At 40.7% G+C, this 27,847-nt stretch overlaps 2 protein-coding genes across 2 annotated transcripts in view; both read right to left on the bottom strand.

The window, feature by feature from the left end:
- LOC110493193 (equilibrative nucleoside transporter 1-like) overlaps positions 1-5,042 on the bottom strand; it is a 40,271-nt gene extending 35,229 nt beyond the window's left edge. The window contains exon 1 of the mRNA XM_036948395.1: positions 4,850-5,042. The gene's annotated coding sequence lies outside the window, so the exon portion shown is untranslated. The remainder of the gene's footprint in view (positions 1-4,849) is intronic.
- A 14,208-nt stretch (positions 5,043-19,250) lies between these two features.
- LOC110493923 (sulfotransferase 6B1) overlaps positions 19,251-27,847 on the bottom strand; it is a 41,537-nt gene continuing 32,940 nt past the window's right edge. The window contains 1 exon segment of the mRNA XM_036949910.1: positions 19,251-19,908. Within this exon segment, the coding sequence (XP_036805805.1) occupies positions 19,781-19,908 (128 nt within the window). The 3' untranslated portion in view covers positions 19,251-19,780.

The raw sequence follows: 27,847 nt of genomic DNA on the forward strand, positions 1-27,847 counted from the left end.
ATATCAAATTAAAGGAGTCAAATGCAATATATCATACTAAAGTGGTCAAACGTAATATATCATACTAAAGTGGTCAAACGTAATATATCAAATTAAAGTGGTCAAACGTAATATATCATACTAAAGCAGTCAAACGTAATATATCATACTAAAGCGGTCAAACGTAATATATCAAATTAAAGGAGTCAAATGCAATATATCATACTAAAGTGGTCAAACGTTATATATCATACTAAAGCGGTCAAACGTAATATATCAAATTAAAGGAGTCAAATGCAATATATCATACTAAAGTGGTCAAACGTTATATATCATACTAAAGCGGTCAAACGTAATATATCAAATTAAAGGAGTCAAATGCAATATATCATACTAAAGCAGTCAAATGTAATATATCATAGAAAACGGTCAAATCAAACTGGTGTATGTAATAAATAAATAATATGTTTCGCTCTGAGACCAGGTTGCTCACATGACATTTATGGGAAGTATTCTACAATATGCTGTATCATGTTTTATCACTGCCTGAAACACTTTTTTATTCTTAAGAGCCCTTTAATTAATTTAATCTCTGTAACGGTGTTTATTATAAAACCTCTCATACCGCCATCCAGAACTATAATAATAATAATAATAATAATAATGTGGCAGTCATGTTTTAACTGCTAAAACAAGGATGATAAAAAATAGGCCTGGATAGTGGATAAGCAACAACAACCAGTAAGGCCAAATAGCACCTGTCCTATGTAATGTGTGGAGGGCTTGCACACTGTTTCCAAGTTCCTTGTAAATATATCACACCACAATGTAATCTATACTGAACAAAACATTTAATGTAACATGCAAAGTGTTGTTGGTCCCATGTTTCATGAGCTTATGTAAAAAATCCCAGAAAAGCTTATTTCTCTATAATTTGGGCACCGTGTGCTAGGGACAATAACAGGCCACTCTAAAATGTGCAGTTTTGTCACACAACACAAAGCCACAGATGTCTTGTTTTGAGGGAGTGTGCAATTGACATGTTGACAGCAGGAATGTCCATCAGAGCTATTGTCAGAGAATTGTATGTTAAGTTGTATGTTAAGTTCCGTAAGTCGCCTCCAATGTTGTTTTCTAGATTTTGACAGTATGTCGAACCGGCCTCACAACCGCAGACCACGTGTATGGCGTTGTATGGGCGAACGATTTGAGATGTCAATGTTGTGAAAAGAGTGCCCCGGGGTGGCGGTAGGGTTATGGTATGGGCAGGCATAAGCTATGGACAACAAATACAATTTTATCGATGGCAATTTGAATACACAGAGATACCGTGACGAGGTCCTAAATCCCATTGGCATGCCATTCATCCATCACCTCATGTTTCAGCATGATAATGCACGACCCCATGTCACAAGGATCTGTACACAATTCCTGGAAGCTGAAAATGTCCCAGTTCTTCCATGGCCTGCATACTCACCAGACATATCACCCATTTAGCATGTTTGGGATGACCTGGAGCGACGTGTACAACGGCGCGTTCCAGTTGCCGCCAATATTCAGGATCTACTAGCTCCCGAGTGGTGCAGCGGTCTAAGGCACTGCATCGCAGTGCTAGAGACATCACTACAGACCCTGGTTCGGTCCTGGGCTGTATCACAACCGGTCGTGATCTGGAGTCTCACAGGGCGTCATACAATTGGCCCAGCGCTGTCCGGGTTATGGGAAGGTTTGGCAAGAGTAGGCCGTCATTGGAAATAAGAATTTGTTCTTTAACTGACTTTCATAAGTCATAAGTTAAAATCTTTAAAAAAAATAATAATAATAATTACTACGCACAGCCATTGAAGAGGAGTGGGACAACATTCCACAGGCCACAATCAACAGCCTGATCAATTCTATGTGAAGGAGATGTGTCACGCTGCACGAGGCAAATGATGATCACACCAGATACTGACTGGTTTAATGATCCACACCCCTACCTCTTTTGTTAAGGTATCTGTGACCAACATATGCATATATGTATTATATGTATGTATGTATATGTATATAAATCCATCAATGAGGGCATAATTTATTTATTTAAATTTACCGATGAACTGTAACTCAGCAAAATCTTTGAAATTGTTTATATTTTTGTTCAGTATAGAAAAGGCATCCAGAAAAACCAACATTGGGTATGGGAATTTATACAATCAAAAAACATCATAACATACCTGGTTTAGTTCATGACAGCTTTAGTTTTTACTCAGTTTATGCCTGTGAGACAGCAGCCTGTAGGCTTTTGTTAGATTCCTGCACTGAATCATATAATCCAATAGTCATGGCTGTCACTCTGAAAAAATATTTGTGTAGTTAATCAGACATGGTACATTTGCCCTCCATAATGGAAGAACAGCCCTGGTTTAAGATTATAGTCCAATACTGTGGTAAATACAGCACATAGCCATCTTCAGATGCAGAATCAATATGACTTACTGTATGTGACGTGAGCTGTTTTATTAAGATGGATTATTCCTTGCATCCATGAGCAGGTTTGTTAAACATAGATTGTATTTCTTACAAAGCTTAGCTACTCCGTAGTTGTCCTCATCTCACCTGTTGTTGGTCATACACTGAAGTCATGGAGTTATTCTATTGTTTCTCTCTTCCAATTCAACCACTACACATGTACTCGTATCCCCTTCTCTGAAATACCTCTTTGAACAACCTTAGTCTAACCAATGATACCCTAGAGAAACTGCAGCGCAAGCAAGCAAGCAACAAGGACTTCTCCAAGAGCTGAAGAGCTGCAGTTTCTCTATTACGCAATTGATTATTCCTGTGCTAGTTGGTTTTTACACGATCATGTCACATTTCTTCTTCCCCCTTAAAGAGACAAGTGTATTTTTCAATGACTAGTTATAGGAGAGAATGTAATGCATATTATTGCTGGCTAAAAAGGTGTTGTTTGCATACACTAGAAACGTTCCATTAGCATGCCTAGTTTACAACTACTATGAGTTTTCTTTTACATAATCAGGCTGTGAAATATTTTCTGATACTCTTGCTGTTGAAGTGCACAAGAAGCGAGAGTCATATTTTAATCATCACTGTTAAAATGAAATGTGTGACTTGATTTTAAGGAATATTTGATGGTATTTCAACATGTAACAAAATATTATGTAAGGCTCTATGCATGCCAGCACAATGCATCACCGGGGGCAAACTACCTGCCCTCCAGGACACCTACTCCACCCGATGTCACAGGAAGGCCATGAAGATCATCATGGACAACAACCACCCGAGCCACTGCCTGTTCACCTCGCTATCATCCAGAAGGCGAGGTCAGTTCAGGTGCGTCAAAGCAGGGACCGAGAGACTGAAAAACAGCTTCTATCTCAAGGCCATCAGACTGTTAAACAGCCACCACTAACATTGAGTGGCTGCTGCCAACATAGTGACTCAACTCCAGCCACTTTAAGAATGGAAATTGATGTAAAAAATGTATCACTAGCCACTTTAAACAATGCCACATAATATAATGTTTACATACCCTACATTACTCATCTCATATGTATATGTATATACTGTAATCTATACCATCTACTGCATCTTTATGTAATACATGTATCACTAGCCACTTTAAACTATGCCACTTTGTTTACATACCCTACATTAATTACTCATCTCATATGTATTTACTGTACTCAATACCATCTACTGCATCTTGCCTATGCCGTTCTGTACCATCACTCATTCATATATCTTTATGTACATATTCTTTATCCCTTTACACTTGTGTGTGTATAAGGTAGTAGTTGTGGAATTGTTAGGTTAGATTACTCGTTGGTTATTACTGCATTGTCGGAACTAGAAGCACAAGCATTTCGCTACACTCGCATTAACATCTGCTAACCATGTGTATGTGACAAGTAAAATTGGATTTGATTTGATTTAGTACACATGAGCATTCCGAGTGGAAATCATTAACTGGATTGATAAAGATATTGACCATGAGTTTTTGCCCTGGATGAAATAGCTGAAGGACTTCAACGTGCAAACAGGAAAACTTTTATGGTACTTCCCTTGAATGAAATGTAAAAAAGCTAATTAAAAGCTCTTACTTCCCAAACATCAGCTATATCAATATTGTGTCATAAAACAATATGTGTCATTATAGAGTGATCAGACAAGTCTTAAGTGTTAAGTGTTTTTGACTGTACGATTGTTTATCCCATGTGTAACTCTATGTTGTTTTTGTCGCACTGCTTTGCTTAATCTTGTCACAGTTGTAGTTGTAAATGAGAACTTGTTCTCAACTGGCCTACCTGGTTAAATAAACGTTATTTTTTAAAATGTTTTATTAAGTATTGTTGTCAAAATGTAATTCATGGAGGAAGGATAGAGCTTTATCTTGTTGTATACAACATGTTGCCATATTTTTGATACTTGCTTTAGCTCTCTGTCAAAGTCTACTAATGTGCAATCATTAATACAATAAATCCATGTAGATGTCAGCTGCAGTTAAACGATATTCAACAATGTATGCTGTGTATAATTACTTGTCCACTGTCACTCACAATAACAGGCGACAATAATTACACATAACCAAACAATAAGACACTACAGTAGAGGAAAAGTTGCTGAAACATGCAGAATGGAGCTAATTGTCCATATTATTGATCATTGCTGGACTGACAAATGTGTCCACATGGTGTGAGAAAAGCTAAACGGTCTATTTGTGCTTTACGTTGTACTGTTATTCTAAGATAGGTGTTGGTGAGTGTGTGGTCTTTCTAAATATGGCAAACTGAGGAAAGATTATGTCTCTAAATTATACAAATCATTTGACTAAAAGTAAATAAACTAAAGGAAAGGTGTAAACACTTACTTGCAATCGTCTGTCAGAACTATGTTCACCGGCGAGCGATGTCTCAACAGCTGAAGTTCAAAGACCAATAGGGACTTATCTGAAGTGATCTGTGTTCAATGGGAGTGGTAAAAAAGACAACAACCTCAATAATGACTAATGACTGAAATATTTGCATTACATTATATTTAATCTACCTAGTATGGAATAAATAGAATAGTCCCAAAATTGCAAGCATCAAGTTAAATCAAATGCACCTTGAACACGAACATTGGAAGTTGTTTTAAATATTTAACCAGGTCGACTCTTCTACTGCATGTCATGCAATCACTAAAACATTCCATTCAACAACTGTCACTCTTTCTCACTTTGTTTTACCAAATTCTTATTGATGTCAACAAAACATGATTTAAATTAAAGTCAAAGTTGTGCATAAATAAGTCAAGTTAGGTTTTGGGCTCTCATTTAAAGTCACAATCTGGATTTTTTTGTTTCAGCCCAATATGCTGGGAAAATGAATCACATGGCCACTTTCCTGCCAATCATTTTTGTCCCACGAGCACAAGTAGCCAAGAGAGTTAGCTCATTAGATTAGTCGTAACAGGAAAAACTGATGCATTGTGGCATACTAGGAAATCAGCTGGTGGACGAGCCCATTGCCAAATGTGTAGATAGGGTTTGTCATTTAAAAAAAAATCCAACTTCATAATGACAGGCATCTGTTTTACCCGAGAACTCACAAGTTCATGGAGCCCGACATTGTGAGGAAAATAATATTACGCCAAGGCTGTTCTTCTTCGTCGCTGGCACTATCGTTCCGATTCATGGCAGTTAAAATGCTTTTGTATTCAAAGGCTTTTTTTCAACAATCTGTGCTTAGGAAGTCACATAATAAATTGCATGGACTCACTCTGTGTGGAATAATAGTGTTTAACATGATTTTTGAATGACTACCTCATCTCTCTGTACCCCACACAGACAATGAATTATCTGTAAGGTCCCTCAGTCGAGCAGTGAATTTCAAACACATTCAACCACTAAGATCAGGGAGGTTTTCCAATGCCTCACAAAGAAGGGCACCTATTGGTAGACGGGCAAAAAATAAAGCAGGCATTGAATATCCCTTTGAGCATATTGAAGTGAAGTTATTAATTACACTTCAGATGGTGTATCAATAAACCCAGTCACTACAAATATACAGGCGTTCTTCCTAACTCAGTTGCCGGAAAGGAAGGAAACCACTCAGGGATTTCACCATGAGGCCAATAGTGACTTGAAAACAGTTACATAGTTTAATGGTTGTGAAGTTGTCAGAAAAAAATGCATCTAACAACGCAATTAAGATATTCCACGAGTGGTCTGAGGCAGTCGGTAAATAACGAGTTTTCAAGTGCAACTTCAGTAATGATAGTTTTGGGACACAGCTTGGATATTTAACAATGCTTAAAATTAAAATAGTTCTGAGCCTTGACAGTGAGCGCATGCTAGGTTCGATTAAGGTTTCACTTGCTTTCTATGATCCATATAACACTAGTCTCGTGCATTAATGTTTGATCATTGCCGTACGGCTCTTTTTCTGATAGTCTTCAATTTACTTGTCGATAACAACCCTCAATTATTTGTATTATTTAATTAATTCATTTGAAGTGGTGGCTGCATGCATGCTATGCTGGGTCAGTTTGTAATTCAAGCCTATTTCGTAAAATTGCTACAGTATATTAATCCTAGTCCAGATCTCCCCATTATTGTTGAAATGTCTTCCTCCATCAAATCCCCTCATGCAGGCCTATACCCTAACCCCCTTATATATTATAGAGAACAACAATCTTTGATGTCTGAAAGTAGCCTACTTGTTTATTGATTAGTTCAATTTATTTTAAGCAATTTGGCGTCACAGCATCTTTCAGTATTTTTTATATTTGTATTATTATTTAAAAACGTGTAGATGAATGAAATGTGCAACTAGTGGATGTCAACTGTGGTCTCTCGCTTGAGAATCCCGTTCGAGAACCCATTGACTTCTCCAAAGTGTTAAGCTTTGTCATGAGACGCAAGGTGGATGGATCATTCAGTGATTTAATTTCACATAACTTTACTTACATTGCCAACTCATCTCTTCAGATTTATAATCTACACAGCGCAGTAGAGGTGGCCACTTGATTTATGATTTGCTGAATTGACACCTGTGGTTTTCCATGGTTGCATTAAGGATTCCTTCTCTAGTAAGGCACCTGCGTAGTGGTAAGTGACTCCCTGCTCTGCGTCTCATTAACCTCTCCTTTTTTCCTGCTGTGTGCTTTTTTAAATTCCTCCCGAGAAAAGTATAAATCTTATCTATATGCTACCTCTAATCCTGTCTCTCCTTCTCATTTTATATGCTTTAATGGCATGAATGACAAGTCAATGTTGCCAAGTGATTATGAACAGCGAAAATAACAAAAGTATAGTAGATATAGGGCTAATTTTAAATAATATTTGTTTTATTTATATATATATAAGACATAAGCCTACATATCTAATACATAAATGTAATAATTCTTATATATAACAACATTTATTTTGTTACTATTAGGGTACTTGTTGCTAATAATGGCGCTGGGAGCGGAGAGCCTTCGGCTATATACTCTATTCAAACGTGATTTACATCTGTTAACATGATTGTTAGTCCCGCTTCTTCTGAAAAATAAGGTGGTTTATTGGACCTTAGAATGACTTTGTTCTGTTTACTGATTGACTGGGTCAGCGGAGAGACAATGACCTTAACCAATCAACTATCCCATACACAACAACTAGGATGGGTTTCTAAAATGACTTGGATTGTGCCATTTTTAAACACAATTGCATTTACAATTGTTATTTGTTGCACAATGACTGGGTTCAGGGCCAGCCCTCCCACTAGGCTAGATTAGGTATGACGGCACTTGTATCTGTTCCTCCGACTTTTAGGTGAGAAAAGAATTGGCCCAAGTTCAAACCGATTGCCAACCCCTGCTGTACATAATTTAGCGGGGAGGGGGATGGCAGGTTTTTTTGTCTCGTCCAGGGCCGGCCCTAACTGGGCTAACAAAAACACATGCTTGATCCAGTACCAGCTTTTTGAGAAGCTGCTCTTGCGCTCTCTGACAGGTGATAGGCTATTCCACTTCTCAAATTAGGCTCTGAATGCTAACAAAAATATACACAGGCCAATTTAATTTGACAGAATTATGCAAATTAACCTCTCTGCGCACGGAACCCGCTAGCGGGCTGAAATTCCACAACATTTGGTGATCGCTACATAAATAGTTATATTAAACATTCATGAAAATACAGTGTCTCCCATGTATCGAAAGCCTAGAATCTTGATAATCCAACTGCGTTGTCAGGTTTAAAAAATGATTTACTGCTAAAGAATACAATGCGATTATCTGAGGATAGAGCCCCATAAAAAAACTATTTCAACCAGCACAGGAGTAATAAAATCACAAACTGCATTAAAATAAAATCAGTTTTTATAGCCTAACACAAAACATTTTGTGAACCGCTTGTGTCGTGAATTCCGTCTCATTCCCTTTTCGACGACACATTCCAGGGTAAATACCCACACAGAACGTGACTTTTCCAGTCATGTTTGGTTTCATTGCAATCAACTGGTTTGTTTGTAACACAACCAAATGTGATGGGCCATTTCGCGGGACGTATTGACTCAAAGAAACCGATTTGAAGACAACAAGTAATGACATCACTGTGCACCAATGATATGACCACTGTTTTGTTGATTGACTGTATTTTAACCCAATGACCACTGATCGTCTTGAAATCTAGCTGGGTAGATAGCCAATGAGCTGAGGTAAACGGCAATATGCATTGGTTATGTGTTGGTCTTGTAGTCCATGTAGTAAACTCCAGCGTAATTAGAGTCATTCGCTATTGAAGTTTTCTACCGGAAGGAGCTACGCATATTACGCACAGCATTGTTTGGTAAACGCGCAGATTCAGCTGATTATATATCAATCATTATGGCGACTAAGTGAGGGAAAGCTAAGTCTAAGTCTAGATATACAGATGTACATACAATTTTAGAAGAAATTGATCGGAAAAGTGAGACAGAGATGGTTGTAGGACGATTCATTTAGTGATTCCCAAGTGGAGGAATATTGTTTGAACGGAGAGGACAAGTTTTGGACTGGTAAGTTCTTCTCATGCTAATGCCCTTGTTTGAAATTAATAATCTAAAATATTATTTGTGATTTTTTTTAAATTTTACAAGCAATATATAAAAATGTAATGTAATGAAATGTGAGATGCGTGTGTCTGCCGCCCCACCCCAACCCACATGAAATAGCCTATTTGAGGCTGTTGAGGGGAGGGCAGGCCCACAACAATGGCCAAAGTGAAATGGAGACAGTAGATACAGCTGGTCTGTTGTAATATAATAAAGACAGTAGATCTAGCCGGTCTGTCATAATATAATAGAGACAGTAGATCTAGCTGAAATGTCATAATATAAAAGAGACAGTAGATCTAGCAGGTCTATAATAATATATTCAACCTTATGTTCCCTGTTCTCTCTCTCTATATATATAGAGACTGCTATGGCACCTGGCATCAGCTGCACACTATTGTGTAGAGCTTTGGCAAAGTGGGTGGGGTTATATCCTTCGTGTGTGGCCCTGTCCGGGGGTCTCATCGGATGGGATCACAGTGTCTCCTGACCCCTCCTGTCTCAGCCTCCAGTATTTATGCTGCAGTAGTTTATGTGTCGGGGGTCTAGGGTCAGTTTGTTATATCTGGAGTACTTCTTCTGTCTTATCCAGTGTCCTGTGTGAATTTAAGTATGCTCTCTCTAATTCTCTCTTTCTCTCGGAGGAGGACCTGTGCCCCAGGACTACCTGGCATGATGACTTCTTGCTGTCCCCAGTCCACCTGGCCTTGCTGCTGTTCCAGTTTCAACTGTTCTGCCTGCGGCTATGGAACCCTAACCTGTTCATATTTACTCTTGAGGTGCTGTCCTGTTGCATCCTCTACAACTACTGTGATTATTATTATTTGACCCTGCTGGTCATCTATGAACGTTTGAAAATCTCGGACATGTTCTGTTATAATCTCCACACGGCACAGCCAGAAGAGGACTGGCCACACCTCATAGCCTGGTTCCTCTCTAGGTTTCTTCCTAGGTTTTGGCCTTTCTAGGGAGTTTTTCCTAGCCACCGTGCTTCTACACCTTCATTGCTTGCTGTTTGGGGTTTTAGGATGGGTTTCTGTACAGCACTTTGAGATATTAGCTGATGTACGAAGGGCTATATAAATACATTTGATTTGATAGAGGACTGATGGTCTTCCAAATATTGAAATTGTGTAAATAGTTACCCATGTTATTTTGTAAATGTATATATATATATATTTTCATATTTTTTTCTCAATTTCTTTGGGTGGGGGTGTGCATTTCGGCGCCCATTGACCCAGCTACTATACCAGCCGGAGGCGCCCCAGCCACCAGCTCATAGCCATTGCTGACTTTCTCTAGAAGTTCACTCCCTCTATCATTGGTAGTTTTGGTGATGTGTGTGTTTCTATGGGATTCACATTAATAAAAATGATTCTGACAATTCAATTATTGTATAGTTTTTTCTGTTTGTCTGTGACGACGACGTTCAGTGATTAATGCAGTAGCTTAACCTAGCCTGTTAATGTTAGCTAGTTACAAGTGAAAAATATCTCAGCTAAAAGTAAACTATAGAGATTTGCAACAAAATGTGCTACCATGTCTAAGAGACAAAAAATGAAGCTAATATGTCAAATTTGAGAAATTAGAAAATAGGCACAATCTCTAAGCCAAAGAAAATCACTGCTGAAATGTATCAATGCAGCAATGTCCATCAGCCAGTGTGGAGAACGACAACCCCCAGAGGACAGGCCGTTCATTTGCCGAGATGGACGAGTCCCTGTTAGCTGGTACTAGCAGCGGTGTGCTTGAGATACCCGGATGTATTGTGATGTACTGAACAAGACTGGTTACTCGAATCAATGCCTCTGTCTCGTCTTTTAACATTGAAACATGTCGGATAACTAACCATGCTTTCCGCAAATTTGAGTCACCTGTTCTGGTTTACCAAACAAATGCTTATTTGATAAAAATTTCGCCGGAATTGGCATTAGCTAGAGTGAGTTTGCTAGTTTGCTAGCTTCCGTGTTGTTAGCACCGGTTAGACATGGCAGCGAAAATTCCCCGTCCCGCCATTATGAAGCTCAGCGGGGATTGGAGCACGAACTGGGATACGTTTAGAGGTGAATGGGAGGACTATGCGCTAGCAACGGCACTTCTGGAAAAGGACGATGAGGTAGTGGCTGCCACCTTGAGGACTATAATGGGAACTGAATGCCGACACGTATACAAACACAACCTGAACCTAACAGCAGCTCAGCAAGGTAACGCTGCAGCTATTCTTGATGCTCTTGAACATTACTTTAAGCCAGCAAAGAACGTCATCTACGAGCGTTATGTTTTCGGTTGTTGCAAACAGGGTGACGGGGAGTCCATTGACAGCTTTGTCACTAGGTTAAGGGAAAAGGCAGCTACATGTGACTAGGGTGCTTTAAGAGATTAACTGATCAGAGATAAGATTGTGCTTGGCATAACTGATGAGGGCACCCGCAGACGTTTGCAGAGAGAACGTGACCTGACGCTGGTCTTGTCAGTGGAGACATGCCATGCAGCAGAGCTTACTGATATACGGATAAGGTCCATGGAGCTAGAAAGGCAACATATGGACAATGTCAATGATACAGTCAGGCAGCCAGTAAAGAAATTCCCCTTTGCCACAGCGAATGCTAATACTACAGCCAACTCTGCATTAGACAACCCCAATACATGCCGATATTGTGGTATTTCTGATGGACGAGGAAAAGAACACTGCCCAGCTTATGGAAAAATATGCAAATCCTGTGGTACAGCTAATCACTTCGCAAGGGTCTGCATGAAAAGCAAGAGAAAGGAGGGTAAAGTGCACTCCATGGAAACAAACACAGATGAAGGGAACGACAGCACAGAGGATGTATATGCTAGCGAGTGCATATGGGCAGTGAGGGGAAAAGGACAAAAGTGGTTTGTCACTCTGCTACTTCATAATAAACCACAGCAATGCCTGCTAGATTCAGGGGGCACATGCAACGTTATGAGCCTTAAAGACAAAAGGAGGCTCGCGCCCAGAGACAAACTCACATAGAGTAGCACCAATCTGAAACTGTATTCAGGCCAGTTCATGACCTCTTTAGGCCTGTTTGTGACAGAGTGTGTTTTACGTGGCCAAAAGCACACCCTTGAGTTTGAAATAGTTGAGGCTAGTCAACAGCCATTACTGACATTCTCGTAGTGGGCTGTGGGGACAGTGATGAGGAGGCAGAATGTGACCATGACACCAAGCTGTTGGCCCTGATGGTCAGATGCAGACAGGTCAAACTAAGGATAAGCATAAAAAAGCTTCAGTTTAAAGTGCCAGAGGTCTGCTTTCATGGGCACATCTTGTCCTCCACCAGATTGAAGGCGGATCCTGAAAAAGTGAAGGCTGTCTTGGAAATGCCCCACCCATCTGACGTGAAGGGAGTGCAGCACTTCATCTGATTCGTCACCTACATGGCCAAATTCCTACCGCGGCTCTCTGAAGTGTGTGAGCCACTAAGGAGGCTCAATGACAAGGACACTATCTGGCATTGGCTCCCAAAACATGACGCAGCGGTGAGGGAAATAAAACAACTGCTCATCCAGACACCTGTACTGCCATACCACAATGTGTCAAAACCTGTCACGATTCAGAGTGACTCAAGCCAGTATGGACTTGGCTGTTGCCTCATGCAGGAGGGCCAGCCTGTGGCATTCGCCTCTAGGGCACTCACCCCAACAGAGCAGAACTATGCCCAGATAGAGAAGGAGTGCCTCAGCATTGTGTTTGCATGCCAACGCTTCCACCACTACCTGTACATCAAAAGCCCCTTATTGCTATATTCAGCAAGCCTCTTCTGAATGCCACAAAACGACTGCAGAGCATGCTACTGGCCCTACAAAACTACAACCTCAAGGTGGTGTATAAGCCAGGGCTAGAGATGTATGTGAGTGACACGCTCAAGCTGCATCAGGCACTCACACACGCTCCATGCACAACTCCAGGCATTGAGGTCTGCGATTCTGATGGGCTGGCCCGACTGCAAGGAAGAAACTGCTTTAGCCTTCAGAGAATATTGGCCAGTGTTCAAAACTGAGTAATATTCAAGTGTCAGGGAGTCGTTATTCCCCGGTCTCTGCGCCCTGAGATGTTGGCACTCGTGCACTCAAGTCACATAGGAGGTGAGGCATGTTACAGACAAGCACGTGACACACTGTATTGGCCAGGAATGCAGAGTGAATTCAAAGACTATGTCAGTAAATGCACAATCTGCAATGAATATGCCATTGAGAAACAGAGAGAGACGATGATGTCCCACGAGCTACCGATGCGCCCCTGGCAGATAGTAAGTCTAGATCTCTTCCAGCACAGTGGCAAAGACTTTCTGCTGGTAGTCGATCATTACTCAGACTTTTGGGAGATTGACCTCCTCCCCGACCTCTCAGCAGAGACAACGATCAAACGCTGCAAGGCTCAGTTTGCCCGCTATGGCCAGCCAGAAAGGATAATTTCATACAATGGACCCCAATTCTCCGGAGTTGAGTTCCGAAAATGTGCTGCAGGATGGGAATTCATGACACCCAAAAGCTAATGGGAAGGCGGAGTCCGCAGTAAAAATCGCAAAGAACCTCTGCAAAATAGCTCTGCGAGAGGGCAAAGATGCCTGGAAAGCAATCCTGCAGTGGCGCAATACCCCGACAGAAGGCATGGATAGCAGCCCGGCTCGGATCCTGTGTACAGAAAGTGGCACCACGCTCCTACTTTGTCGAAGTGAATGGATCACTGTACCGTCGTAACAGGGTTGACCTTCGGATTGCTGAGCCAACACCTACTCAGAACCCTGATGGTCAAAGGGGTCGCATGACAAAAGACGGAACACCAGAAAGTCACATGGGGCCTGAGGCACTGGGTGAAGAGCCATGGGATCAGAAGTTGGCCGCTCCCTCGCCCATCAATACTCCCCTTAGACAGTCAGGTGACACGCCTGTGCGGGAACCCGCAGTCCTCGCAGGCAAACCCCCTGTCTTTTCACGCTGCGGGCGTCTGACCCAGCCACCAAAAATACTTAATCTGTAGGTTTTCCATCAGGGATTGTTGACAGACAGAGATAAAAGTGAAGAGAATATCAAAATGTGTTGTTGTTACCTGAGAAAAAAAATACAAATACACACAGGTCAATTTAATTTCACTAAAATATGCAAATTAACATCCCTAATCTTAGTACCTACAATCAAAAATGTTAGCTAATTTGGTCAGTAGCCAGTAGGGCTAGCTAGCTAGGCTTGATAAGGGGAAAAAGCTAACTGGTAGCCTAGCTAACAAATAGCTAACTAACTAGTAACTTGGCTAGGTTGCTAGTTCCAGTTAGTTTTCTCATCGTGGATTAAGCAGGTAGAGTTTTCACAACCTTGTGGTATAGTTATGTGAAATTACAATATTTTCTTGCAATAGACACCATTTTGATTCATGATTTATGCATTGAAAGTTTGAAATGGATCACAGACCAACACTCTACCACCATGTCGGGTCTGGACTGTGAGGGACTGCCACTTACGACCCAATCTGCATCCATCCGTCCATAATAACAAACAGGGCAGGCAGGGGTTTTGAGGGTGTGCAACTTTTATTTTCTGTTAATTTTTATTTATTTTTATTCGCAAAGATTGGCCACATTTGCATCTTTCTTGTGATTGAAGCTCTGGGTTTGCTGCGCAAATCAAATACTCCTCTTATGGGTCTTCAAAAAGGTTATACTTAGCACCAAAACAAGTTTCCCTACAGGGACAAATCAATTAAAGATTGGATTATTATTCTGTTTTGTAAATATTGCAAGCGATTTGTATGTGGAAAATGCTCAAAGAAAGTTTAGCAGATTTGTGTTGACTGATTAGGATTAGAGTGGTTGCCAAAGGTGGCATCACAGGTTCAAAAGGGGTGGGTCCAAATTTTGACGCGTCTTTTCTGGGGCCTGGAGTTTTTCCTGATCTCATGACCTGGTCAGGTAAAACTCTCGGTCCTATTGATAGGCTATGACAAAATATTATTATTATTATTATACATAGCTTCCTTTTTCATCAGTGCTATGACTATAAGACTGGGGGGTTTTCTTTTCGGGTCATGTGAATTGGAAACACTCCTGGCCTAAGGTGGATCAAACCCTTTTAAACTACCACAAACTTTGTTCTTTTTCATTTCAACTTCAATGGACAACATACTCTGTAGCGTAGCGAACTACAATAGCAGGGCTGAGCGTTATGCAAAGAATGGTTACAATGTCTTTAAATATGAATTTCACTTTATAAACAAACAATGTTAAGCATGTGACATTTTTTAAAGACAGACATGTTTCAATGTAGAAAAGTATTTTACACTGTACACAGTAGACTTTGTAACAATGTTTTTTTTTTATGTTTCATAAAACCTATTCTTTCATAATCTGACCTAGTGTTCTTCTGTAATTATTCATTATTTTAAGTCTTACCCCAGTGTTCTTTTCACCTCATTTAAAACCTGATTTACTTAACGAAAGGCACATCTCAATAGGTCCAGGTATCCTCGTGATCTGGCACAAGTGGGGGGTGAGCCTTTCCTCTTTTGTTCTCTATTGCGCTTCTATTGTTGAATTTGTAGTTTTTTTTTTGTTACCAGAAACATTTGTGAATAATCACCAGCAGTGGAAATAAAATAAATTACAACATTACTGGACCAACAAACTGGTTGACTAACCTTTTCAGGAACTTCTGTATCTCTTGGCCTTGGGTAGCAGCAGCAGATCGTTTAATCTTTCTGTGCCAAACACATATATTCAGTGAGTCTAAATTATTATTGTTAGCTGCCGGCTCATCAATCTAGCTAGCTAATGTTAACTGAAGATAACGTTAGTAGTTTTGTTGGTTTTAGAGGAAGACCAACCTATAGCTATCAGCTACAGCTAAACTGATTTTATTAACACACACCTTGTTTTCCAGGAACATTTGTGTTCACTCTCTCGTGAGGCAGGCAACCAGGCAGGCAGGAAAGGAGTGTTGTCAGTAGTTACCAAAGCCACAAAGTCAAAATTGTCTATATCGGTACAATTAGGCTCTGTAGCAGTCTGTAGCTAGTGACTGACAATTGACTGTGACTGACAAGTGAATCTACTTGTTGCAGCGAGTGTGTGGGTTACCACGTGTAATCTCAGGGACAGGGTTGTATTCACTAGACACAGAGGCACACGGGCGAAAATTGGGGGGGAAGTACTATGTCAACTTGTCCAATAAGAAAAAACTACTTTCTTTTGTTGCAAAACATTTATAGGTTTTTCTATGACGTGAACTAATTAATATATCTATACCATATTTTTTTGAATGGAAATATTGGTGGGGCAAACTCAGTCAAAAAAGAGAATATACATCGAAACCACGACACTACACACTGAATGCACCATAATTGTAACGTGTGTGCTGGGAGTCGGGAAGCAAGTTCAGGGAGTGAATAATTTAATAAATGAACGAAACATAATACGAAACAAGAAACACAAACAACGCACAGACATGAAACTGAAACAGAAACAATAATGCTTGGGGAAGGAATCAAAGGGAGTGACATAAATAGGGCAGATGATCAAGGAGGTGATGGAGTCCAGGTGAGTGTCATTAAGTGTTGATGTGCATAACACTGTGTGCAATAATCAGCAGCCTAGTGACCTAGAGGCCAGAGAGGGAGCACACGTGACAGTCCCCCCTCACGACGCCGACCAAAATGACGATCCCGGGATCAGGAGCAGACCGGTCACCTCTGGTGAGGTGTGGGAACCTGTCAATCCGGCTGAGGCATGGGAGCATGGCAACCCAGAGCGCCGGAGAGAGAACATACGTGACAGTACCCCCCTCCCTGGCACGTTGGTCCAGCAGCAGGACACCAACCAAAGGGACAATCCCGGGGATCAGGAGCGAACTGGTCATCTCCGCAGAGGCGCAGGAACCTGACAAACCGGCTGAGGTGTGAAAGCCTGATGAGCTGGCTGAGACCTCCCCGGTTGCTTCGGTCGAGGCACGGGAACCTGTTCACCCAGCTGAGGCATGTGAGCCTATCGATCCCGCTAAGGTATGGAAACCTGTCGAGCCAGCTGAGGCAGGGAATCCCGTCAAACCCGCCGAGGCATGGGAACCCGTCGAACCCGTAGAGGCATGGGAACCATGTCAAGCCAGCTGAGGCACGAGAGTCTGACAAAACCGGCTGAGGCCTTTCTGGTAGCTGTGGTACTGACACCCAGACCCGACATTACCTTCAACATAACAACAAAAAAACACCCCCTGATGTTTCCCTTTGATGAGGCGTTATTCTGCTGGGATTTGGGAAGCAAGTTCAGGGAGTGAAAAATGTAATAAATAAACGAAACATAATACGAAACAAGAAACACAAACAACGCATAGACATGAAACTGAAACAGAAACAATAATGACTGGGGAAGGAACCAAAGGGAGTGACATAAATAGGGCAGATAATCAAGGAGGTGATGGAGTCCAGGTGAGTGTCATTGGGCGCTGATGCGTGTGACGCTTTGCGCAATAATAAGCAACCTGGTGACCTAGAGGCCGGAGAGGGAGCACACGTCACAATAACCAACCCCATAATAATTTTGAGCAACACACACACAAATGTTATAACATTTGCGCTATGATCAGTTTTTGGGCTACTTCCCATATTTTGTATTTATTGCATGGAAAACCATGGTAGTTGAGTTTATTTATTAAGTTTATTTGACTTCAGAATCAGTTTCAGCATCAGTCTACAGCATTGCTAATCACAGTGCCATCCGTTTTGTCATCAAAGCCCCATATACCACCCACCACTACGACCTGTATGCTGTCATCAGCTGGCCCTCGCTACATATTCGTCGCCAGACCCACTGGCTCCAGGTCATCTACAAGTCTTTGCTAGGTAAAGCTCCGCCTTATCTCAGCTCACTGGTCACCATAACAACACCCACCCGTAGCACGTGCTCCAGCAGGTATATCTCACTGGTCATCCCCAAAGCCAACACCTCTTTGGGCATCTTTCCTTCCAGTTCTCTGCTGCCAATGACTGGAACGAATTGCAAAAATCGCTGAAGTTGGAGACTTATATCCCCCTCACAAACTTTAAGCATCAGCTATCTGAGCAGCTTACCGATCGCTGCAGCTGTACTCATCCCATCTGTAAATAGCCCATCCAACTACCTACCTCATTCCCATATTGTTTTTATTTACTTTTTTTGTTATTTTGCACACCAGTATTTCTACTTGCACATCATCATTGGCACATCTATCAAGCCAGTGTTAATTTGCTAACTTGTAATTACTTCGCTACTATGGCCTATTTATTGCCTTACACATCCTTACGCCATTTGCACACACTGTATATCAACTTTTTCTATTGTGTTATTGACTGTACGTTTGTTTATTCCTTTGTAACTCTGTGTTGTTGTTTGTGTTTGCTTTGCTTTATGTTGGCCAGGTCACAGTTGTAAACAAAAACCTGCTCTCAACTGGCCTACCTGGTTAAATAAAGGTGAAATACAATTTTAAAAAATGGTTAAGAGTGTTGGGATGCAGCCCATACATGTTCTTAGTGCAGTTGCATTAACACGATTCTCTGGATAAGAATAAAGCAACAGTCTATGAAGCTAGTCCCTTCTTTCATCCATTGCATAGCTACAGTTCCATTGGGTTATTACAGTCTGAAGTCAAACAAGCTAAATCAACATTTATGGAGACAGACATAGTTTCTGTAACACCCAACAAAATTAAGTTATGATTTATTCCAAAACGAACTAACTTATTATGAAATTCATATCAATTTACTATTCATATTCTGGTCAAAACAGAAGAAAAACACTGCAAATTGCCTAGAACTGCCCTAGGACCATGCCTCAGGAATACCTGACATGATGACTCCTTGCTGTCCCCAGTCCACCTGACTGTGCTGCTGCTCCAGTTTCAACTGTTCTGCCTTATTATTATTCGACCATGCTGGTCATTTATGAACATTTGAACATCTTGACCATGTTCTGTTATAATCTCCACCCGGCACAGCCAGAAGAGGACTGGCCACCCCACATAGCCTGGTTCCTCTCTAGGTTTCTTCCTAGGTTTTGGCCTTTCTAGGGAGTTTTTCCTAGCCACCGTGCTTCTACACCTGCATTGCTTGCTGTTTGGGGTTTTAGGCTGGGTTTCTGTACAGCACTTTGAGATATCAGCTGATGTACGAAGGGCTATATAAATACATTTGATTTGATTTGATTTGCAAATACCGCTGGAACATTTGGTTGGTTATTCTGTTTATGTTATTTTTCGACAACACAGCCCTCAAAACAAATAAGGGGGAGAAAAATATATTAATTCAAAAATAACAAATCATAGTTGTTATGCTGGAAAGTGGATGGTTGATGTTCATTCTTCCCTGTTCTTGTTGTTTCTTCATTGAACAAAGAGACAAGATGTAGTTTATACCAAAACCTAGCCTGTGGTTAATAACCAATTAGAATTTGTTGCAGTAAAATTGGCCGAATACAAAGGATCCCGTTTCAGGCTTTATTAATGTGTAGATAGTTTGGACCAATGAGAACTTGCCACGTGTAGCTATGAGTCCAAACTGGAACCCCTACACAGATTCTAAACAGATGCTGAACTGAAAAACAACTAGTTGCATTGATCTCTAGTTCTCTGCGTTATAAATGTATCTTTGAGTATTATTACAGAAGGTTTAGGCCTACTGTAGACATGAGCAACATTTTTCTATTTCAATCTTCTGAATATGCTCCTTCTGCATTGGATCTGGAAATTTCAACTCCCTACTTGCAGTAAATATCATATTTTAACTTAGCCCCCAGTTTAGTGTGAGCCAGGTGCTTCTCAAACTTCTCGTCCATCTGTTTACTTTGGGCTTCACTTAGATGGTTCTTCCAATCTCCAACTTCACCTAGGCAGAAAGGCAGGGGGACAAATCAAAGGCGAAGATCAACTTTATTGGACCTGTGAAAACATCAACAACTGACATCACCAATATCCTTGTATATTCATTTTAAATGTTTTAAACAGCCTTTACTACAACCCTTTTCAGTTGTTGTTTGTTTTGGGTGGTTTCAGTCTCCTCTTCACCAATTGAAATGTTTCCTTGATATTACTAAGGGTGTCCAAAGGGGTTGATTTTGGCCCTGACTTTTCTATAAATACAAACAACATTGGTTGGTCTGTAGGTAATTGTAACTTCCACTTGTATGCAGATTATTCGGTTGTGCATTCTGTTGACAAGGCTGTCTTGGAGCTACAATCTGCCTTTTTGCTTTGCAGAAAGCCCTTGTTAAACTGAAATTGGTACCTGCAGGTAAAACTAAGCATAATAAATAATTTCCAAAAAGCTCTGGTAATTTATGCATTTGTACCTCAGATGGTGCCCACATTTATTGTGTTCCCGCTAACAATATCTGGGTATCTGGATTGACGAGAAGCTACAGAGCCTTGCGAAAGTATTCGGCCCCCTTGAACTTTGCGACCTTTTGCCACATTTCAGGCTTCAAACATAAAGATATAAAACTATTTTTTTGTGAATCAACAACAAGTGGGACACAATCATGAAGTGGAACGACATTTATTGGATATTTCAAACTTTTTTAACAAATCAAAAACTGAAAAACTGGCCGTGTTAATATTAATATTAATGTTAATATTATCTAACGTTTGTAGGGTAACTGTCCTTTACGCAGTTGCTCCAGGGAATAAATGATTTGGAACTGCCTTCGTTAGAAGGCGATTCCGCGGAGCAAAACGCGTGCAGCCAGCCCCCATCACACTATTGTCGACGTAAATCCAATAATAAAATCCATAAGAATATTTATACATTAAAAACAAAAAGTGTGCAGCCTATATTAAAAGCTATTTTTGTGTTTACAGCTGACAGACCGCCAAGAAGGATCATGGCTGCATTATGGACAAGGGATGAGTAGAAAAAACTATATTTCTTGGAAATTGTTTTCGTACAGGTTTATGTAGAGTATAAGCATCCTGCTCTGCTAACCACTCATTCGCTTGAGCAGCCCTTAACCAGCTACCTGTTTCTCCGGCTATAGCTATCTGTAAATGATTCTTACCCCCATAAGACCCAGGTTTAGAGGGGGTATAATAAATGTTTTTCAACATCTGCTCCGCCATCCTTCTTGCCTCTCTGAGGTACAATAACATTAATGAGCCACTTTCAAATAACGACAATATTTCATTTTCATTTTGAATTTTTATTTTTGCAAACATCAAGTATTACGTATACAGACAATTCAGGATTCGTTGCAGGATACTTGTCCCTGTTTTCTCAACGATCCAGGCATGCAACACCTTGTATATTTGGTTTAGATTTACAGGCTTGTATTCGCTGAATTTTTAAAACACACATCCGCTATATAAGTATATAAACAACAAATATGATACATGTTACAATTAAACGGTGTTTCAAACAAATGAAGTAAAATCTTAGACAAGGTTGTTTCTAGTTCTTCAGAATCATCCACAAGACGGGATACCAGTTGTGTCCATTGTAGACTCTTGCCCATATGTTGTACATGATTTGCTCCATTTTTAGCACACGCTCTAAATTAGCACAGGTATTGTGTGTTGTGTAGAACGATACATTGTTCACTTTATTTTCAATAATTTGATGCATAACATTTGTACGTTTTCTCAAAAGAAAAAATGTATTTATTCTCTCTAACATTGTATGCAGGCTTTATGGGCACTCCTTTTATTGGTGAACCAGTCCTTTGGGTATCAATGTGTGGTTAATGCAGCCGCGTACTTAGTTTTCTTCAGGGGCTGACCCTTCTGAGGATGTACCTTCTTGGGGTTCCTTTGAATCATAATCCTCAAGATTCGTATTTATTATGCACTTCCTTAGCCGAAAAATGCTCTGCCGCTGTTGGCTCTGTACAGAAAGAGCGTCCAACAACTAACATTTTCAATTCCATTAGATCCCAACTTTATAAGGAATAAGCATGCGCAACCTAAAATGCCCAGTCAGGCCTCCATCAAGAATGTTTTTGTTGCGGCTTTCCTCGTTGCTGATATAGAACAATAGAACTTCCACATGGAAGTCCATTCTTTCTTTGTATTTTCACCCTGTGAAATACTCTTCCTGAGGAGTCAGGGGTACCTTCCCAACGGGTCTATTAGCCCATGAACATGCTATACCCCTTTGTGATCACTTTCAGTTCAACCTTGCGAATAACCGTCCAGTCTTCAAGCCCGTAGTCCACTCCTAAAGTCTGGTCTGTATATTCTTCTCCTTCGGCTACGGTATAGAGTTTTACTCTACAGGCCTGGTAATCAAACTGATACCCCCAATGCTGTCCATTAGACATCATCACTTGATCTTTCAGTGCAGTTGTGGGCGGTATTTGGGTTCTATACACACTTAGAAACCGCTTTTTTGGTGCATCATATATTGATGCTTTATACTTGGCCCTTTCTCTATGTTTCAGTCGCGGTCCTACTTCCGTTGTTACGGTCATCACTGCTTTGCCACTGATCACAAAATCCATGTTTATTTTTAAAATCTTGTTTAGTGTTCTGAGGCCACATGTGTTGTTCTGGGTCTTATTTATAATGCGTCTGCTGCAAATACAACCCCCCCCCCCCCCCGCTCCCCCGGACATTCCTGCTTCATAGACAGCAGCCCTAAGGGCAATAAAATAGGTGGGTTGTGGGGCCAACCTCTTTGAAATGTTCAAACACATCCCCCCCAGTTCAACCATGTCCCTACACATCAATCATCATGACAACTTCAAAGGAATAGATGCAATATAGATATAAAATAACACACCCTCTAACACGTTACAACAGGAACAGGATGCACTTATTTGGCCATAACCACGTGACATCTTCCCGCAAGGATGTCCAGGCCGGATAACCATATTTGGGCATATACGCGTCATCCGGAGATAGGGTCAAAATCTGATGTCTACTTTATTCTCTCTCTAGTAATTGTTTTTGGCCATCTCATCAAAAAATAATTACTTTTGGGTAAGAGTATTTAGGTGGAAATCCTACAAACTAGCAGACCCGGTCTCAGGGAAATCTAATTTGGAGATCCCTTTGATCTTCACTGAGTTATAGTGTACTCTTGAGTATACCAAACATTTGCAACACTTGAATACTTTTGGGTATGTCAATTTAGGTGGAAATCTATTTTTTTAAATTATCATTCAAGAGGTTAACCGGTCAATTGCAACTAACATTGTCTCAACACAAGATGATTTTTGGTCATGACATTAATGTGCGCTAAAATCACCCACACTGCTGATCTCCATTGCAACCACTTTTGGCCACCGTACCTGTTGAGGATATGGCAGACAAACGCCCCCTTTGGAGAGATTGGGTACCCCTAGTAAACTGGAAAAAAAATCTTTCAAAAATTGTTAATATATGCAAATAAAAATTATTATTGGATAGAAAACACTCTAAAGATTCTAAAACCGTTGGAATTATGTCTGTAAGTATAGCAGAACTCACAGGGCAGGCATTCTTCCAAACTAGTTTCTGTGGCCATGAAAGTTGGAGCAACTTTGACGTCATGCCCCCACCCCTCCCAACCAGCTATGATTCTGGGGACACTTTCTATCTCTTCCGCTAGATGTCCTCTTTCATTAGAGCTTCAAACCGTTCAAATCGCGCGAGAATTGACCCTATGGGAGTGAAATTAGTGCGTGCCACGAGAGAATAGGCTGTGCGTATGGGCGCGAATTGGTCACAGTCATTCCTTTGTTTCCAGCACTGAAGAGAAGGGCAGACGATGGGCGATTGAATTGAAGTTTGTTTTGCACGTCTAAAACATCATAAAGCTTGCTTCTGCACTTAGTTTGACCTGTTTAGTCGACATATAATGTGTAATTTTGAAGTTTTGATGCGCAACTTATCCGGACCAGAGGACGTTTTGGGTGCATTTCAGCTGATGTTATTAGCAGTAGCTAATACAAAGACGCAAGACTTGAAACCAAACGATGTATTGGGTAAGTATGAAGCCTTCCAGAACATTCTGAACGAAGACCATCGAAGGTAAGGGAATATTTATGCTTAAATCTGTGTTTCTGTTGACTCCAACATTACGTGGAAATGTAGCTTGGAACTGAGCGCTGTCTCACAATATGGAATAGTGTGCGATTTCTGTAACGTTAAAAATAAATCTAACACAGCGGTTGCATAAAGAAGCAGTGTATCTTTCTAACTATATGTAGAACATGTATATTTAGTCAAAGTTTATGATGTCTATTTTACGTTATCTTGCCGCGCTACATAGATTTCCTGCGGGCGTTTTTGAGTAATTTCTGAAGGTGAACTCACTGTAAATGGACATTTATGGATATAAATGGCATATTATTGAAAAAAAAAAATATGTACTGTGTAATATGTCATATTACTGTCATCTGATGAAGATTTTCAAAAGGTTAGTGAGCGATTTATTTTTTAATCCTGCGTTTGTTGATTGCATGTTTTGGCTATTGAAATGAGCTGTGTCTGGTGGTGGTTTTACATATATATGTGCTATGTTTTCGCCGTAAAACATTTTAGAAATCTGACTTGCTGGCTAAATGAACAAGATGTTTATCTTTCATTTGAGCTATTGGACTTGTTAATGTGTGGAGGTTAAATATTTTTAAGAATATTTTTGCGTTCCATGCGCCACCGTTCCAGCTGCACGTGGGAGGGTTGATCCCCAATTGGGAACCAGTATCGTAGACAGGTTAATGCTCACAAAAGTGTTACATTTTAGTCCTGGATGCTGCCAACATTTTTCAAGACTATTTGGTGGGTTTTATCTTTGGTATAAACTAAACCTCCTATTTGAGCAGACTAAGCAAAGACTTAACAATTGACAATCATTCCGTACAACTGAATTAAAGTATTTCCTTGTTTACCACAGATAATCGACATTAGCAATTTACTCTACACATTTTATGAATGGAAGCTCATGTTGGTGTACTTATTTTCTCGTTTCCAATTAATGTAATCCATGAAGTACTAAAACAGTACTGTCATTTCTTATTTTAAAAAAAATATCTCTGAACTGTCCACATCTAAAATTGGTATCTAAATCAAGCCAATCATGATTGAGTTAATGTAATCTATGTTTTAATTCAATTATAGTTTAATCAAGGTATTTCAAGTGACAAATTATATTGTAATGTGTCACATTTATATTTTAATCATGTTTACATTTAAGATTAAACGTTTGTATGAATGTTTAATCCTATATTCTTACAATAATCAGTTTAGATCAATTACCTGCCTTGCAATTTCCAATGTTACTTATAGGTCAATATATCATTGGCAAGGACCCATGCCAAATCTTTTTCCTGTAGTCCACAATCATCTCCTTTGTCTTGATCATGTTGAGGGAGAGGTTGTTGTCCTGGCACCACACGGCCAGGTCTCTGACCACCTCCCTATAGGCTGTCTCGTTGTTGTCGGTGAACTAAATAATGTTGTTGGAGCTGTGCCTGGCCATGCAGTCGTGGGTGAACAGGGAGTACAGGAGGGGACTGAGCATGCACGCCTGAGGGGCCCCTGTGTTGAGGATCAGCGTGGCGGATGTGTTGTTACCTACCCTTACCACCTGGGAGGCGGCCCTTCAGGAAGCCCAGGATCCAGTTGCAGAGGGAGGTGTTTAGTCCCAGCGTCCTTAGCTTAGTGATGAACTTCGAGGGCACCATGGTGTTGAATGCTGAGCTGTAGTCAATGAACAGCATTCTCACATAGGGTTTCCTTTTGTCTAGGAGAAAAAAGGTCCGTGTGGAATGCAATCGAGATTGCATGATCTGTTAGAGCGGTATGCAAATTGGAGTGGGTCTAGGGTTTCTGGGATAATGGTGTTGACGTGAGCCATGACCAGCCTTTCAAAGCACTTCTTGGCTACAGATTTGAGTGCTACGGTTCGGTGGTCATTTAGGCAGGTTACTTTAGTGTTCTTGGACACAGGCACTATGGTGGTCTCCTTAAAACATGTTGGTATTACAGACTCGGACAGGGAGAGGTTGAAAATGTCAGTGAAGACACTTGCCAGTTGGTCAACGCATGCTCGCAGTACACATCCTGGTAATCCGTCTGGCCCTGCGGCCTTGTGAATGTTGACCTGTTTAAATGTCTTATTCACATTGGCTGCGGAGCATGATCGGAGCGTGATCACACAGTCTTCCGGAACAGCTGGTGCTCTCATGCATGGTTCAGTGTTATTTGCCTCGAAGATAGCATAGAAGTAGTTTAGCTCGTCTGGTGGGCTCGTGTCACTGGGCAGCTCTCGGCAGTGCTTCCCTTTGTAGTCTGTAATGGTTTACAAGTCCTGCTGGATTTAAGTTTCCCTGCATTAAAGTCCCCGGCTACTAGGAACGCCGCCTCTGGGTGAGCGTTTTCTTGTTTGCTTATGGAAGAATAAAACTCATTCAATGCTATCATAGTCCCAGGCTCCATCTGTGGTGGTATGTAAACAGCTACAAAACAATACAGATGAAAACTCTCTAGGTAGATAGTGTTGTCTACAGCTTATCGTGAGATACTCTACCTCAGGCGAGCAATAGCTTGAGACTTCCTAAGATATCGTGCACCAGCTGTTATTTACAAAAATACATACTCTGCCGCCCCTTGTCTTACCAGATGCCGCTGTTTTATCCTGCCGGGACAGCATATAACCAGCCAGCTGTATTTTAATAGTGTCATCGTTTAGCCACGACTCCGTGAAGCACAAGATATACAGTTTTGAATGTCCTGTTGGTAGTTGAATCTTCCGCGTAGGTCATCGATTTTATTCTCCAAAGATTGCACGTTTGCTAGCAGAATAGAAGGAAGTGGGGGTTTATTCGATCGCCTACGAATTCTACAATTATGTGTGTTAACCTCTCTGAACCACCCATACCGGATCCGGGAAAATTGTCATCAGCAACGCTGAATAGCATAGCGCCACAGTCAAATAATATTACTAGAAAATATTCATATTCATGAAATCACAAGTGCAATATTGCAAAACACAGCTTAGCCTTTTGTTAATCCACCTGTCATCTCAGATTTTGAAATGATGCTTTACAGCGAAAGCAATACAAGCGTTTGTGTTAGTTTATCGATCGCTCGACAAAACAATAAGTACACTTAGCATCAGGTAACTTGGTCACGAAAATCAGAAAAGCAATCAAATTAATAATTTACCTTTGACGATCTTCGGAAGTTGTCACCCACAAGACTCCCAGTTAGACAACAAATGTTCCTTTTGTTCCATAAAGATATTTTTTATATCCAAATACCTCCGTTAGTTTGGTGCGTTATGCCCAGGAATCCACCGGAAAGAGCGGTCACGACAACGCAGACAAAAATTCCAAATTATATCCATAATGTCCACAGAAACATGTCAGACATTTTTTATAATCAATCCTCAGGGTGTTTTTCAAATATCTGTTCGATTATATATCAACCGGGACAGTTGGCTTTTCACTAGGACCGGGAGTAACAATGGCCGCCTTTCTCTTTTGCGCACAATTCTCTCTGAGAGCCCCCACCTATCCACTTACACAATGTGGTCGTTCACGCTCATTCTTCAAAATAAAAGCCTGAAACTATGTCTGAAGACTGTTGGCACCTTGAGGAAGCGATAGGAAAAGGAATCTGGTTGATATCCCTTTAAATGGAGCAATGGGAGGCTATGGAACATGGAGTTTTCAAAATAGAATAGCCTGCAATATCAGTAAACTTCTTTTTTGCCGAAGTTTACTAATACCTGTCAAATTCAATGGGTGTTGCACTTTCGTAAATTCATATTTCATCTGCTCTCTGGCACACTCTGAAATCAGAGTAGATAGCCAAAGTTAATTTATGAATTTATGAACGCATCCGGT

The sequence above is a fragment of the Oncorhynchus mykiss genome, chromosome 17 (assembly GCF_013265735.2).
Source record: "Oncorhynchus mykiss isolate Arlee chromosome 17, USDA_OmykA_1.1, whole genome shotgun sequence".
NCBI lineage: Eukaryota > Metazoa > Chordata > Actinopteri > Salmoniformes > Salmonidae > Oncorhynchus > Oncorhynchus mykiss.